This window comes from Scleropages formosus, chromosome 9 (assembly GCF_900964775.1).
Source record: "Scleropages formosus chromosome 9, fSclFor1.1, whole genome shotgun sequence".
NCBI lineage: Eukaryota > Metazoa > Chordata > Actinopteri > Osteoglossiformes > Osteoglossidae > Scleropages > Scleropages formosus.
In genome coordinates this window covers 16,121,270-16,133,480 of record NC_041814.1, presented here as the reverse complement: position 1 = coordinate 16,133,480, position 12,211 = coordinate 16,121,270, and the positions used below count along the sequence as shown (strand labels likewise).

At 48.2% G+C, this 12,211-nt stretch overlaps 1 protein-coding gene across 4 annotated transcripts in view; it reads right to left on the bottom strand.

Annotated features, from left to right (window-relative positions):
* pde4ba (phosphodiesterase 4B, cAMP-specific a) overlaps positions 1–12,211 on the bottom strand; it is a 111,299-nt gene that overhangs the window by 36,545 nt on the left and 62,543 nt on the right. The window contains exon 1 of one of the 4 annotated variants that reach the window (XM_018754083.2): positions 10,977–11,068. The exons of the other annotated variants lie outside the window; for them this stretch is intronic. Within the exon in view, the coding sequence (XP_018609599.1) occupies positions 10,977–11,065 (89 nt within the window). The 5' untranslated portion in view covers positions 11,066–11,068. Of the gene's footprint in view, positions 1–10,976; positions 11,069–12,211 lie in introns of those variants that run through there. 4 annotated transcript variants of the gene reach the window in all.

The following is a 12,211-nucleotide window of genomic DNA, read 5'->3' as shown; positions in this document are numbered from 1 at the left end:
ACTGTTGTAAATCACAGACAGCCGAAAAAAGCACCAGACAGAATGCAGTTCTCATCTCGGAGCATTTCTGACAAAATCCACGGTCAGTATGCGGTCTCTAACTGACCCTGGGAGCATTTACCCTGTTGGGACTTTCCTGTAGAGATGGTCACTGAAACTCCACAGCCCAGAGTGATCACTTGGTGCTTGGGATGTGAATGTTGAGCTCTGAACCTGAGTCGAACCCAGCAAGGCAGCGGGTGTGCAGGGCAGTGGGGGAAAGTCCAAGACTCTTGTCTCCGAGGATGATCCACGATCACAGTGGGATGAACCCTGACCTTGCACTCCAAACAACAGGCCCATGTGGGAAAACAATGCGCACGGGGGATCTGCCTGCAGCCCGTAGCCCTCAGGGATTTACATTCAAACCAAACAAGTAGGTGGAGCGAGGCCGCCATGCTGCCGCAGCCCATTACAAGGCCGTTATTAGAAACCCTGCTCTCATAATTCAGTGGGAAAGAAGTCGGCAAGTCGTTACCCTGACACACAGCGAGCCCCATCCTTGTGCTTTTTGTAAAGGTTACTCTGCCCTAAAAGGCGCTAGCGAGAGGGGAGAGAATTCCCCAATGAAATGCACTACATGGGTTGAACAAAAACAACTAAAAAAGATTCATAACGTGGAGCCAAGAAGCCATTTGGTGGAAGTATCTGAGCCAGAGACTTGGTGGAGCTTACAATATAAACACGTATTCCCACAAAGAGCCACAGACAGCAGTTGGCGAGCCCATGGAGCAGCAGAGGACACCGGTTTCAGATCCCTGCTCGCAAAGTGTAACACCATCTCAGCTCAGAGATACATGGAGGAGGAGCAAGGGGTGTATGACAGCAAGGAGCATCAGGGATTCTTCTGCCTTTTACTAGAGTTGTAATAAAAAGAGAGATTCTCTTACAGGCACTATTAGAATAAACAGAACACAAACTGCACTTTAAATGACATTCCACATGTTGCTAAACCAGGCTTCAGAATATTTTCCATGACATTCTCTGGACTCCAGGACTGCATAGCTTTCCTCTCACCGCTGTGTGTATGTGTGTGTTTCTCAGAGAGAGAGAGAGAGAGAGAGAGAGAGAGAGACTGGCTGCATGGATTTGGGTTGTCTTTCCATCTGGATGGCATGTACAAACCAGCTCAACTGTAAAAACCACCTCTTTATACCTTTATTTCACTCACTTGCAATTACTGTGACTACTACATACCTTTACGATATACTTATTTCATCCATTCACCTACTATTGATGTATGTGGTGGTCTGGAGTCTATCACACAAGCACAGGGCCCAAGGCTAGGAATATTACACAGTGGACTGGATTCCAGTCCATCACAGGGCAATCACATTCACCATGGGCAATTCGGAGTCCTCAACAGCTGAAACCCATGTCTTTGGATTCTGGGAGGAATCCAGAGAACTCAGATGACAAAGAATGGGACCCATATCCAATTCCACAGTGCAGGTGCTATGAGGCTCTAGCACTACCCACTGCAGCACTGTGCCATCATTCCTATGACAACAAATTTGAATAAACACAGTTACTTATCAACTTTCTTCAATAACTCCAGAACTATCGCGGCTACTGTACTTTACATCACTCATCTATAGTCACAACTACTATACACTGTTTTTCACGAAATCTCCAATTTTATTTTAACCATAGTTAAGGCAATTTTAAGCAGAAGGCTGCTGGATTAAGCCAAACTCCCGCTGCTGCTGTAGCGCCCATGAGAAAGGTACTTACCCTGAATTAATACAGCAATATCCCTGAGCTCTATAAATGGGTCAGATACTGTAAGTTGCTCTGGGTAAAAAGCATCATCTAAGCAAGTAATTACAGTATTGTGAAAAATTGTCCATTGTGTACTGAATGCGTTACTGAAATTCATCCCTGTGACTGCAACTCATCCAGAGAGCAGGCTCAGCCCATACGCTTACACTTATCTGTTTCAGAACCTGAGGCCCACAACCACAAGGGGGAGAGGAGCAGCACGCTGACAGTGCTCGTGCTGTAACAGCTCTTACATGAACCATCCATCCATCCATTTTCTGGGTCGCTTAGTCCTTCTAGGGTCGCGGTGGCAATTGGGAGAGCAGAGAAGCCCAGACATCCCTGTCCTTGCGACTTCTTCCAGCTCAACCCGGGGGATCCCCAGCCGCTCCCAGGCCAACTGGGAGATATAATCTCTCCAGTGGGTCCTGGGCTGACCTCGGGGTCTCGTCCCAGTTGGCCATGCCTGGTATACCTCCAAAGGGAGGTGACCAGGGTGCATCCTTACCAGATCAACTGGCTCCTCTCAATGCGAAGGAGTAGCGGCTTTACTCTAAGTTAGTTCCTCCTGGATGGCCAAACTCTTCACCCTGTCACGGAGAGTGACTCCCACCACCCTGCGGAGAAAACTCATTTCAGCCGCTTGTATCCGCGATCTTATTCTTTATGGTCATTACCCAGAGTCCATGACCATAGGTGAGGGTAGGGACATAGAAATAGAGAGCTTTGCTTTGTGGCTCAGCTCCCCCCTTCACCACTACAGTCCGGTACAGTGTTATTGTTGCCGCTGCTCCCAGTCCACAGCCGAACTCACGCTCCCTTCTCCCCTCACTCGTGAACAAGACTCCAAGATACTTAAACTCCTCCACCTGGGACAAATTCTCTCCCCTTACCTGAAGGGGGCATGCCATCCATTTCTGTGAGAGAACCATGGACTCAGACTTAGAGGTGCTGATCCTCATATCAACCGCTTCACACTTGGCTGCAAACTGTTCCAGTGCGTGCTGGAGGCATCCATGTGACGGTGCCAGAAGGACATCATCCGCAAAAAGCAGAGACATCACCTTCCAGCTCCCACACAGAATGCCCTCCTGACCTTCGCTCTGCCTCGATATCTTGTCCATGAAAACCACAAACAGGAGTGGGGACAAGGCAAAACCTTAGCGGAGTCCAACACGCACATTAAACGGGCTTGACGTAATGCCAAGTGTGCGGACACAGCTCTCACTCCGTGTATACAGAGGCCGAATGGCCCGCAATAGTGGCCCCACCACCCCATACTCCCAAAGCACCTCCCACAGAATTTATCAGAGGACACAGTCATAGGCCTTCTGCAAGTCCACAAAACACATGTAGACTGGATTAGCGAACTCACATGCTCCATCAATTATCTGAGAGAGGGTAAAAAGCTGGCGCAGTGTTCCATGGCCAAGACAGAATCCGCATTGTCCCTCTTCCATCTGAGGCGCCTCCTTTCCAGCACCCTGGCATAGACTTTCCCTGGGAAGCTGAGAGGTATGATACCCCGATAGTTGGCACATACTCTCCGGTCCCCTTTCTTAAAGACAGGGACCACTACAGTTTGCCAATCTAGAGGCACTGTCCCTGAGGTCCATGCAACACTGCAGAGGCATGTCAGCCATGACAGCCCCACAACATCCAGGGCCTTAAGGAGTGCCGGGTAAATCTCATCCACCCCCAGTGCATTACCACTGTGGAGCTTTCTAACTACCTCAGTGACTTCCACCAGGGAAATGGACTCTGACACCTGGAAGCCTCTGGCTCTGACTCCTGTAAGGGATGTATATTTCTCGGGTTTAGGAGTTCCTCAAAGTGCTCCTTCCACCTCCTGACAATGTCCTCATTTGAGGTCAAAGATTCGCCACTTTTGCTGAGCACAGCTTGAGTGAAGCTCCTACAACCCCTCCTGAGCTGCCGGATGGTTCTCCAGAACCTCTTTGAGGACGACCAAAAGTCATTTTCCATGGCCTCTCCAAACTCCTCCCATGCTCCAGATTCTGCTTCTGCAACCGCAGCCACTGTCGCCTTTTTTGCCTGCCTGTACCTTTTTGCTGAGCCAAGAGTCCCCAGAGCCAACCAGACCCTAAAGGCTTCCTTCTTCAGCTCTACAGCTTCCCTTACCACCGGTCTGCATCAACGGGTTCTTGGGTTGCCGCCGTGACTGGCACCAACAAGCTTTTGGCCACAGCTGCGCCTGGCTGCTACCACAATGGAGGTTTTGGACCCTGTTCCAGTGAGTGAGGGTATGCGCTTAGGCCTACCGGGTCTGTCCGTCAGTTTTCTCTGCCATCTGATCCAGCTCACCACCAGATGGTGATCGGTTAACAGCTCAACACCTCTCTTTACCTGAGTGTCCAGAACATGTGGTCTCAAGTCAGATGAAACGACTACAAAGTCGATCATTGATCTTTGGCCCAAGGAGCTCTGGTACCAAGAACACTTTTATGAGCATCCTTGTGTTTGAACATCGTGTGTTACAGACAAACCATGGCGAGCACAGAAGTCCAATAAGATTTCACCATTCGGGTTTAGATGGGGCAAGCCATTCCACTCAATCACCCCACTCCAGATTTCTCAGTCACTGCCAACGTGAGCGTTGAAGTCCCCCAGCAGGACTATGGCGTCTGTAGGTGGGGCCCTGTCCAGAACCCCACCCACTCTCTCCAAGAAGGTAAAATACCCTGAACTGCTGTTTGGTGCACAAGCACACACGAGAGAGTTTTCCTCTCTGCGACGTTAAGTAGCACTGAGGTAACCATCTCATCTACCGGGACAAACTCCAACTGTCTGGCAGCCAGCCGGGGGCTTGTGAGTATCCCCACACCCACCCGGCGCCTCTCACCCTGCGCAACTCCTAAGTAGGAGAGAGACCACGCCCTATCGAGGAGTTTGGTTCCAGAGCCAACACTGTAAGTGGAGGTAACCCCAACTATATCTAGTTGGTATCTCTCAACCTCCTGCACCAGTTCCACATCCTTTCCCCCAAGTGACGTTACATTCCATGTCCCAAGAGCCAGTTTCTGCCGCCAGGGTCCTTGACACCATGCGCCACCCTGCCCCCTCCTGTTGCCTGAAAGGCATTGTACTCGACCTTCACGCTGGACCTTGCGGGTGGTGGGCCCACATGGCCATGAACCATCCTACAGTTCAAATATTTGACTTTTGTGTCATATGACAACTCCATTTCAGTGGGAGATTATCTCTGCTCGAGTTCTGTGAGTGACATCAACACGCCCTTCATCAGAACTGCTGCAAAGTAATCGAAACACACATACACACACATACAGACAAACAGAACCTTTACATAACTTCCACCAAGCACAAGTTCTGCCTCCGAGCGTGGCCGCATAAAACTGTTTCTCAACGAAGTGTGACATTGCGTGAAGAATCGGAGAAATCACTTACTGTGGGTAATGTGTACTTCACTGTGGGGAACCATGTGGTGTAGTAGTTTGTGCTGTTGTCTTATCCTTAAGGTTTTGGGTTCAAACCCCACTCCTGCGGTAATACCCTTCATTTAAAATATCTGCCCTGAATTTAAACACTAAGAACATCTTCTTGTGTAAATCGGTAAATCGTTGATCATCTAACACTGTACGTCACCCTGAACAAAGCAGTCAGGTAAATAAAGGATGAGTTCATTGGTGTAAACTATGAATATTCCTTGCATTATAAACTTGGAGCAGAATGACTTTTGTTCGTCTCGTTTTTCAAAAACTGCCCAAGTACGTTATGTACATGATTGTGTACATGCAAAAAATATGCGGCACATGGAACGTGCATAATTATACTGATGCTTAAATTCACATATTTGTTACAATATTACCACTATACATGCTAAACAAAAGTACAACTCAAAATTAAATGCAAATTATTTTAAAAAGAACATTTGCACATGTCACACAGTACACCCTGTGATTCTTCCCTCCTGGCTCAAGAAAATTAAGGAGTAACACTAAGAAATGTTTCACAGCATAAACACTATTATTTACTCATTAACTCCCGACTGCCTTGCAAACCTGGTAGTAGTAATAATGAAAATGTGCCATTGCTTTGTGCTGGAGATGTGGTGTTACGAGGAGTGGGACAGACGGCCTGCGTTCTGACCTTGCGCTCGAAGAGTGAACCCTCTTGATAACGTCTTCACTGAAGTCGAAGTGAATTCTGCTCCTGTGGCAGGGAGACTTGAGAAACATTGCCCCTGGACAGCTTGGCAGCACGCACTCCTGCCGCCGCACGCACCTCACTCACAGCAGCAACAAATCCCCTGGATGAGAGTGGCGTCCCCAGCTGGACAGCGACCGGGGCTGCTGGGCAGATACGGCCTGGACTTCAGGGAACGGACTCGGCTCCTGGAGCACAGCTGCTGCCCGTCCCGGGACGCACTCACGCAATCACAGACACACACAGAGTGCTGACCTCTGGGCGGGGGGACTCCACTGACTCTCACTTTAATAAAAGAACCTGACACCAACAACATCTGAAGTTCATAAACATCAAAGCTGCTTGGCACTCTGTTTATTAAAAAAAGGTCTGTTTTTTCAAATTTTATGATCCTTACAAATGTTTTAAATAAAACACACACACACACACACACACACACACAACAGCTAGATTAATACATGCTCACATCTGGCAGACACACAGATGCCAGTATTATCCGTGCTCTTGTAGCAGCTAGACTGGATCTTGTTTGGCTCCTTATTATAGCAGAATATGAAATGAAATACACCAGTGTACTGGCTGAGTTTCTCATTTGTACACACACAGAATAATAAACACTCTGTCATGACTGGCCTTCGATCTTATGAGAAGTTTTTCTTCTGGAAAAATCCCAGCTCTGAGTGTCCAGAAACATCCGACACAGCTATTGTTTGTCATTCTATCCTGCAACTACGCTCTATAAACAAATCAAATCAGTTTAAAGAATCTAAAACTGTACAACAAGCAAACTACAAAAACACACAGTTTGAACAACAAGTTAATGAAGTCTCCAAGATGACAGAAAGGAGGCCGGGAAATGCAGCTCCCTCCGATGCAAGGCGTGCGAAAGCGGAGGCCTCTAATCCAAAGTGCACGGGCATTTCGGAACCAAAAACCGCTATACAGTGGTACGGTGCGCTTTCGGACCTGTAGGAGCCCGTATGGTGAGTGCGAGTCAGTGTGAGTGTTTCAGTGTAACTGTGAAGTGTGTCTGTGTGTCATTGTGTGTAACTGCTGAGGTCAAGATGGCGAGTCAGAGAGTCTTGTACAGGTGCTCTGGACACTGCTGACAGACCAAAAGGCCTCGCATCACCTGCACAGTGCCAGGCCCGAGTGCCCCACTAGTGGGGAGCATTGCCCAAATGGGTGCCACAATAACTGTTTGCTGTGCCAGGCTCAGGGGGTGCGGTGGTGCAGTGGGTTGGACCGGGTCCTGCTTTCCAGTGGGTCTGGGGTTCGAGTCCTGCTTGGGGTGCCTTGTGGTGGACTGGTGCCCCGTCCTGGGTGTGTCCCCTCCCCCTCTGGCCTTATGCCCTGTGTTGCCGGGTAGGCTCCGGTTCCCTGTGACCCTGTATGGGATAAGCAGTTTGGAAAGTGTGTGTGTGTGTGTGTGTGCCAGGCTCCTTCCTGTTGTTACATGGTAAAACTAAGTGCACAGACTCTGCCAGTGAAACAAACTGTCTCAGGGCAAGATTGTCCATACTGGAGTACCATGCTCAGTGCTTGATCCTCTTGGTCGGACCATGGATTAAAGCGCCAGCATAAGGATCGTGCTGGACCCTTTCCCAGAAGCACCTGTCACACTCCTTCACTCACACACACTACAGGCAATTTCAAGACACAATGTTTGGACTGTGGGATGAAGCCCATGCACACATGGGAAGGATGTTCACACTGTATACAGACAAGGGGAATTCAAGCCATGCGTGAATCTATAGCTGCAGAGCCGAATGGCACCAGCGCAATCAGCTGCATCACCCACAAAGTGCCAGCATTGTCACCACATTCGCAAAAACCTCCTGAGGTTTCCGCCTACAGTGATTTCTGTTTCTCACAGCTGCTTTGCTTTACTTTAAGAGTGCATTGCTTTTGAAGACCCAGCAAACTTCAAGACAGTTGAGGTCTCTCAGGATTCTTTCTGCAAGAGATGCTTCCTTGCTGCACCATAAAACCTGAAACAAGAGTGAGGCCCAGCGCCTCTCCGTAACCGGACCCTTTTCTGTGTACTGTAACATAGGGGATAAGCAGCAGCGCTGATTTGAAGGTTTTGATTACTACGCATATTTGACGATGTGGAGTATTTTGAATTTAATGAAGCAGCAGGGTGCTGTGTAGGAGCTCAAATTAATGCTTTCAATAATTTAGAGCAGAGAGGAAGAGGAGCAGAAGGCCGTGGAAGGGCAGGCCGCTGGGACAGCTCATCGCATTCCTCTTTAATTACAGCCATTAGCGCGAGTAAGAGGCATGTCTCAGGAACAGGCAAGCGACAAAAAAGCGAGGCAAAGGAAGTGCTATTTTTGGAAAGAAACACAAAACCCATTACAGTCAATACAAGCTGATGGCTGACAGCAATTTTGTGGTTTGTAATGTTCAGGGAGCTCCACAAGGTGGCAGATCAACACCGTCCACACGACAGCAAAGGTGGCCTGAATGAGGCCAGTGCAACTTAGCGTAGTATTTTAATGGCATGGGAAAAGAGCAAAACATACCACAAAAGGTGTCTTCGACTAGAATCAACTCAGTTCTAAGAATCAGTTCAGGGTTTTATTTACATTTATCTGACCCTTTTCTCTAAAACAGCTTACAATGTCGACACACCTACGATTTACTCGTTTACAGATGGGTAACTTTACTAGAGTAATTCAGAGAATATACCTCGCTCAAGGGTACTACAGGTGGAGGTGAGAGTGGGTTCAAAGGCAGCAGCTGTAACTACTACACTATCAGCTGTCCTGATATTACTGTCTGCTGAAAGGGATTTGGATTAAACATGAACTTTAATAATACTTAACTTACAAATACATGTAACTTCTTGTCATGGGTCTTCTCGCTGCCTTACACAGCTGCTTGCCTGCTGTCCTTGCGCTCATCCACAAGTCTAACCACAAGTCCCCAGCCTCGCACACGGCACACCTGTCCTGAGCGGCACGTCGCACTACTTGCCACCCGGAGCTGGGAGGGCTCAAATCCTGGGGCTCATCCCTCGCATCCAAGATGTACAGCACCTCTCATTGGTTGTAGAAGAACAGGATGGGGGAAATGGCATATTTGTGAACTCACGGGGGCTCACTGGTGGTTAAACACATCACATGAACTCAGAACCACCCATTCCAGTCCCACAAGTGCTCCTGCTGTACTATCCCCAATCTAGATCCTTATTTTTAAGTGCATTAGTAAAAATACCCAGATGTCAACAGATAAAATCTCAAGTCATTTTGGATAAATACATGAGGTAAGACACAAAACCATTTTATCAAAATGTTAATATTAGAGACAGGGAGCCAAGGAAACCCTGGGATGTACAAACTCTGTGGTTTCCTCCTCTGGGAATACAGGTGAATGAGCATTTTGCACCCTTGGAGCATCTGGTGTTTTGGTGCAAGAAGATCCTCCTCTTACTGGACTGCCACTTGAACACAGGTAAAGAAGATATCTGCTCATAGGGAAGGTGGGTTTTAATGATGGGTTGTAAACACCTTAACAAAAACCATTCAACAACCACTCTGGTATTGTGCCGGGTCGATGCACATAGCTCCCGTTTGGCTGATGAGGAGCTCTGATTGTACTGTCACTGTGTTTGAGTAAGAAAAACCGGTTCTCATGCATTCAAGACTGCAGATAAAAGCAAGCAGCATTACATTTATTCAATCAGCTGACACTTTTCTCCAAAGTACCTTATACTATTAAGGAACTAACATTTGTTTAACCATTTATACAGATGGGTAATTTTACTGGAATAATTTTAGGGTAAGTATCTTGCTCAAGGGTACTACAGCAGGAGGGGAGGATCAAACCTGGGATCTTTGGACCCAAAGGGAGTAACTTAAATCACTGCACTACCAGTTGTCCCTCTCTTTACAAGAAAATGATAACCAGCAACTTGTGTGTGATCCTTTAAAGGGTCACTAAGTTTCATGCAAAGCAAGATGGCCTTAGTGTAAAACACAGTGTGCAGCTTTGGATGTGATGAATGCTGCGCAGAACCCATCCCAGGACCAAAGAACACCACATCCCACAACAGTGAACTGAGGGCTTCACACAAAATGTCCAGCTTGGTTAAGATAGCTGCTACATATTAGGAAAAGTTAGTCTACATGCAGCTTTTACCTTTTTCATTTTTATGAGTAGGAACGAACCAAACCTTCACTCAGTCTGGGTCTGTTAGTTGTAGTATTTCAATAGAACAATGGTGGCACTGTCAAGCAGCGCTGGTGGACTGATTTTAGCTGCAGGTCCAGCAAGACCCAATAGAGCAATTCCAACCTGCAGTTTTGGATTGTGCCCGGGCATCAGTGCTCAATTCCAGGAGTACTGCTTTCTCTCAGCGTCTGAGTGGCAGAACTGGGTCTTGACGTCATGGATGGGGGGGCTCCAGACGAGAGCCTGGCAAACAGCCTTTTGCAAACCCAACCCTGCATGTGTGATACTGGTGCACACCACTAGATGGCACTACCCCCCAGAGTGGGTACAGAGTGGAGGGTGGCCCTTCTCCAAACACGATGCAGGGCAACCCGTTCAAACCTCAGCTTGAGGTGACACAGAATCCTATATACCGTACTGTGTTGTACGTGGAAAACGGGAAAAGTGGAACAACTGTTAATGCTAACACATGCTGCCTGTTGTCACATTTCAAAGATGTCTGCCTGCTTGCACTCCGCTTTGATTCCGAAAACACACAAGGTCCTGGTGGGACAGAGGAAGCACTAAGAAAGGAGGCGAGCCAAGGAGCAGCTCCGCTTCCCAGCAGCCACACTGTTTTCAGCAGATCACAGGAGCGCAGAGCGAAGTGTGATGGTTGAGAAGACTCACTTCAGAGCGCAGAGTGTGCCGAGTGTGCCCACCCTCTAAGCCGAGGACAAATATAAAGTGTCCATGTCCTAAGAGCATATACAGTCATACATGTCTCCTTATATGTGTGTTAAAACTTGTAGCTTTTCCCCGAGACCTCTCACCTTTTGTTCCCAGCAGAAGAACATTTTTCCTGTACACATCCCCGAGGTTCTTGCCAGATGCCAACAAAGGGAAGCATAACTGATGTCATAGAAATTCCTGTGTTCCATGTGCTCCGGGTGGACTCCTACATACCAGCCAGCCAGTGAACGCTGAAGGACTGGCTGAAGCTCAGGACACCAGCAGCCGTCATGCTGGACTGAGGAGCGCTCCGGAGCAAATGATGACAAGGACAAGCTCATCACCATCAATTTCGCTTCGGCTTTGATAATGCGTCAGTTCCAGCCAGGCGGTGTGATATCTCTGCAATGAGTGGGATGGTGGCCAGGAGTGTACAGTCAGACACAGCAATACTCCTGTGACATCCCGTCTTCTTACATTAACTCTGCCACATTTTTAAAGACTTCCCAAGTCAAGGTGAAGACCGGTAAGCTGAGGGAACACGATGCTGAATGGCACCTGGAAACACACAGAACGTGTGGTTCCAAAAGTGACGCTAAAGTGACAGCAACCCCCCCACCCCAGCCAAGCCAGTGAACATACACCTGTGGTGTGTACTGTGGTCCTTCCACTACCCAGCAAATCCTCAAGCTGAACACTTTTGCTGTAGGATGTACAGGACGGTCCTCACCAGTTGTGAGCTGGGGTCCAGCTGTGTGGGGGGTCCTGAATTGCGCTCTATAGAACTGCCCCAAAGTTACTGACATGGCACCACAGTGACGCAGTCAACACACTCTCTGTGTGGAAAGATGGGGAGTGCCCTGTATGCAAAAGGCTGCCGGCTGCTGCAGACAAACAGAGAGCCCTTCAAATGCTCATAGGTGTGTCGTTCCCGAGGGTGAACAGCATAATACTTACAAAACGTCACAAACGGGCCTTCTGCCGAGCGCCATTCCCAGGAGAGACTGTACCCTTTCCAAACTACAACGCTACATATGCCGCTTATTGTAATTGCCACAATACCATGGTGTCAACAACTCCCCAGGGAGAATCTGCAGCTGGCGAGACCCTAAAGTGCAGCAGAGTGCCACAGCGCTGTTGTTGGTCAATATTCTCAAAGCACGAGGTGCCAATGGCAAGGGCTAAAATTAGAGTAAGTAAAATTAGAAGCGGTTGCACAGTGTGAAGATGCATGCTGGACATGATGAAAAGGAAAGGAATACGATTCTTTCTGCAGATTTCTGGTGGCTCAACACTGCAACTGCGTCACTGCACATGTGACAGGGACGATTAAGCC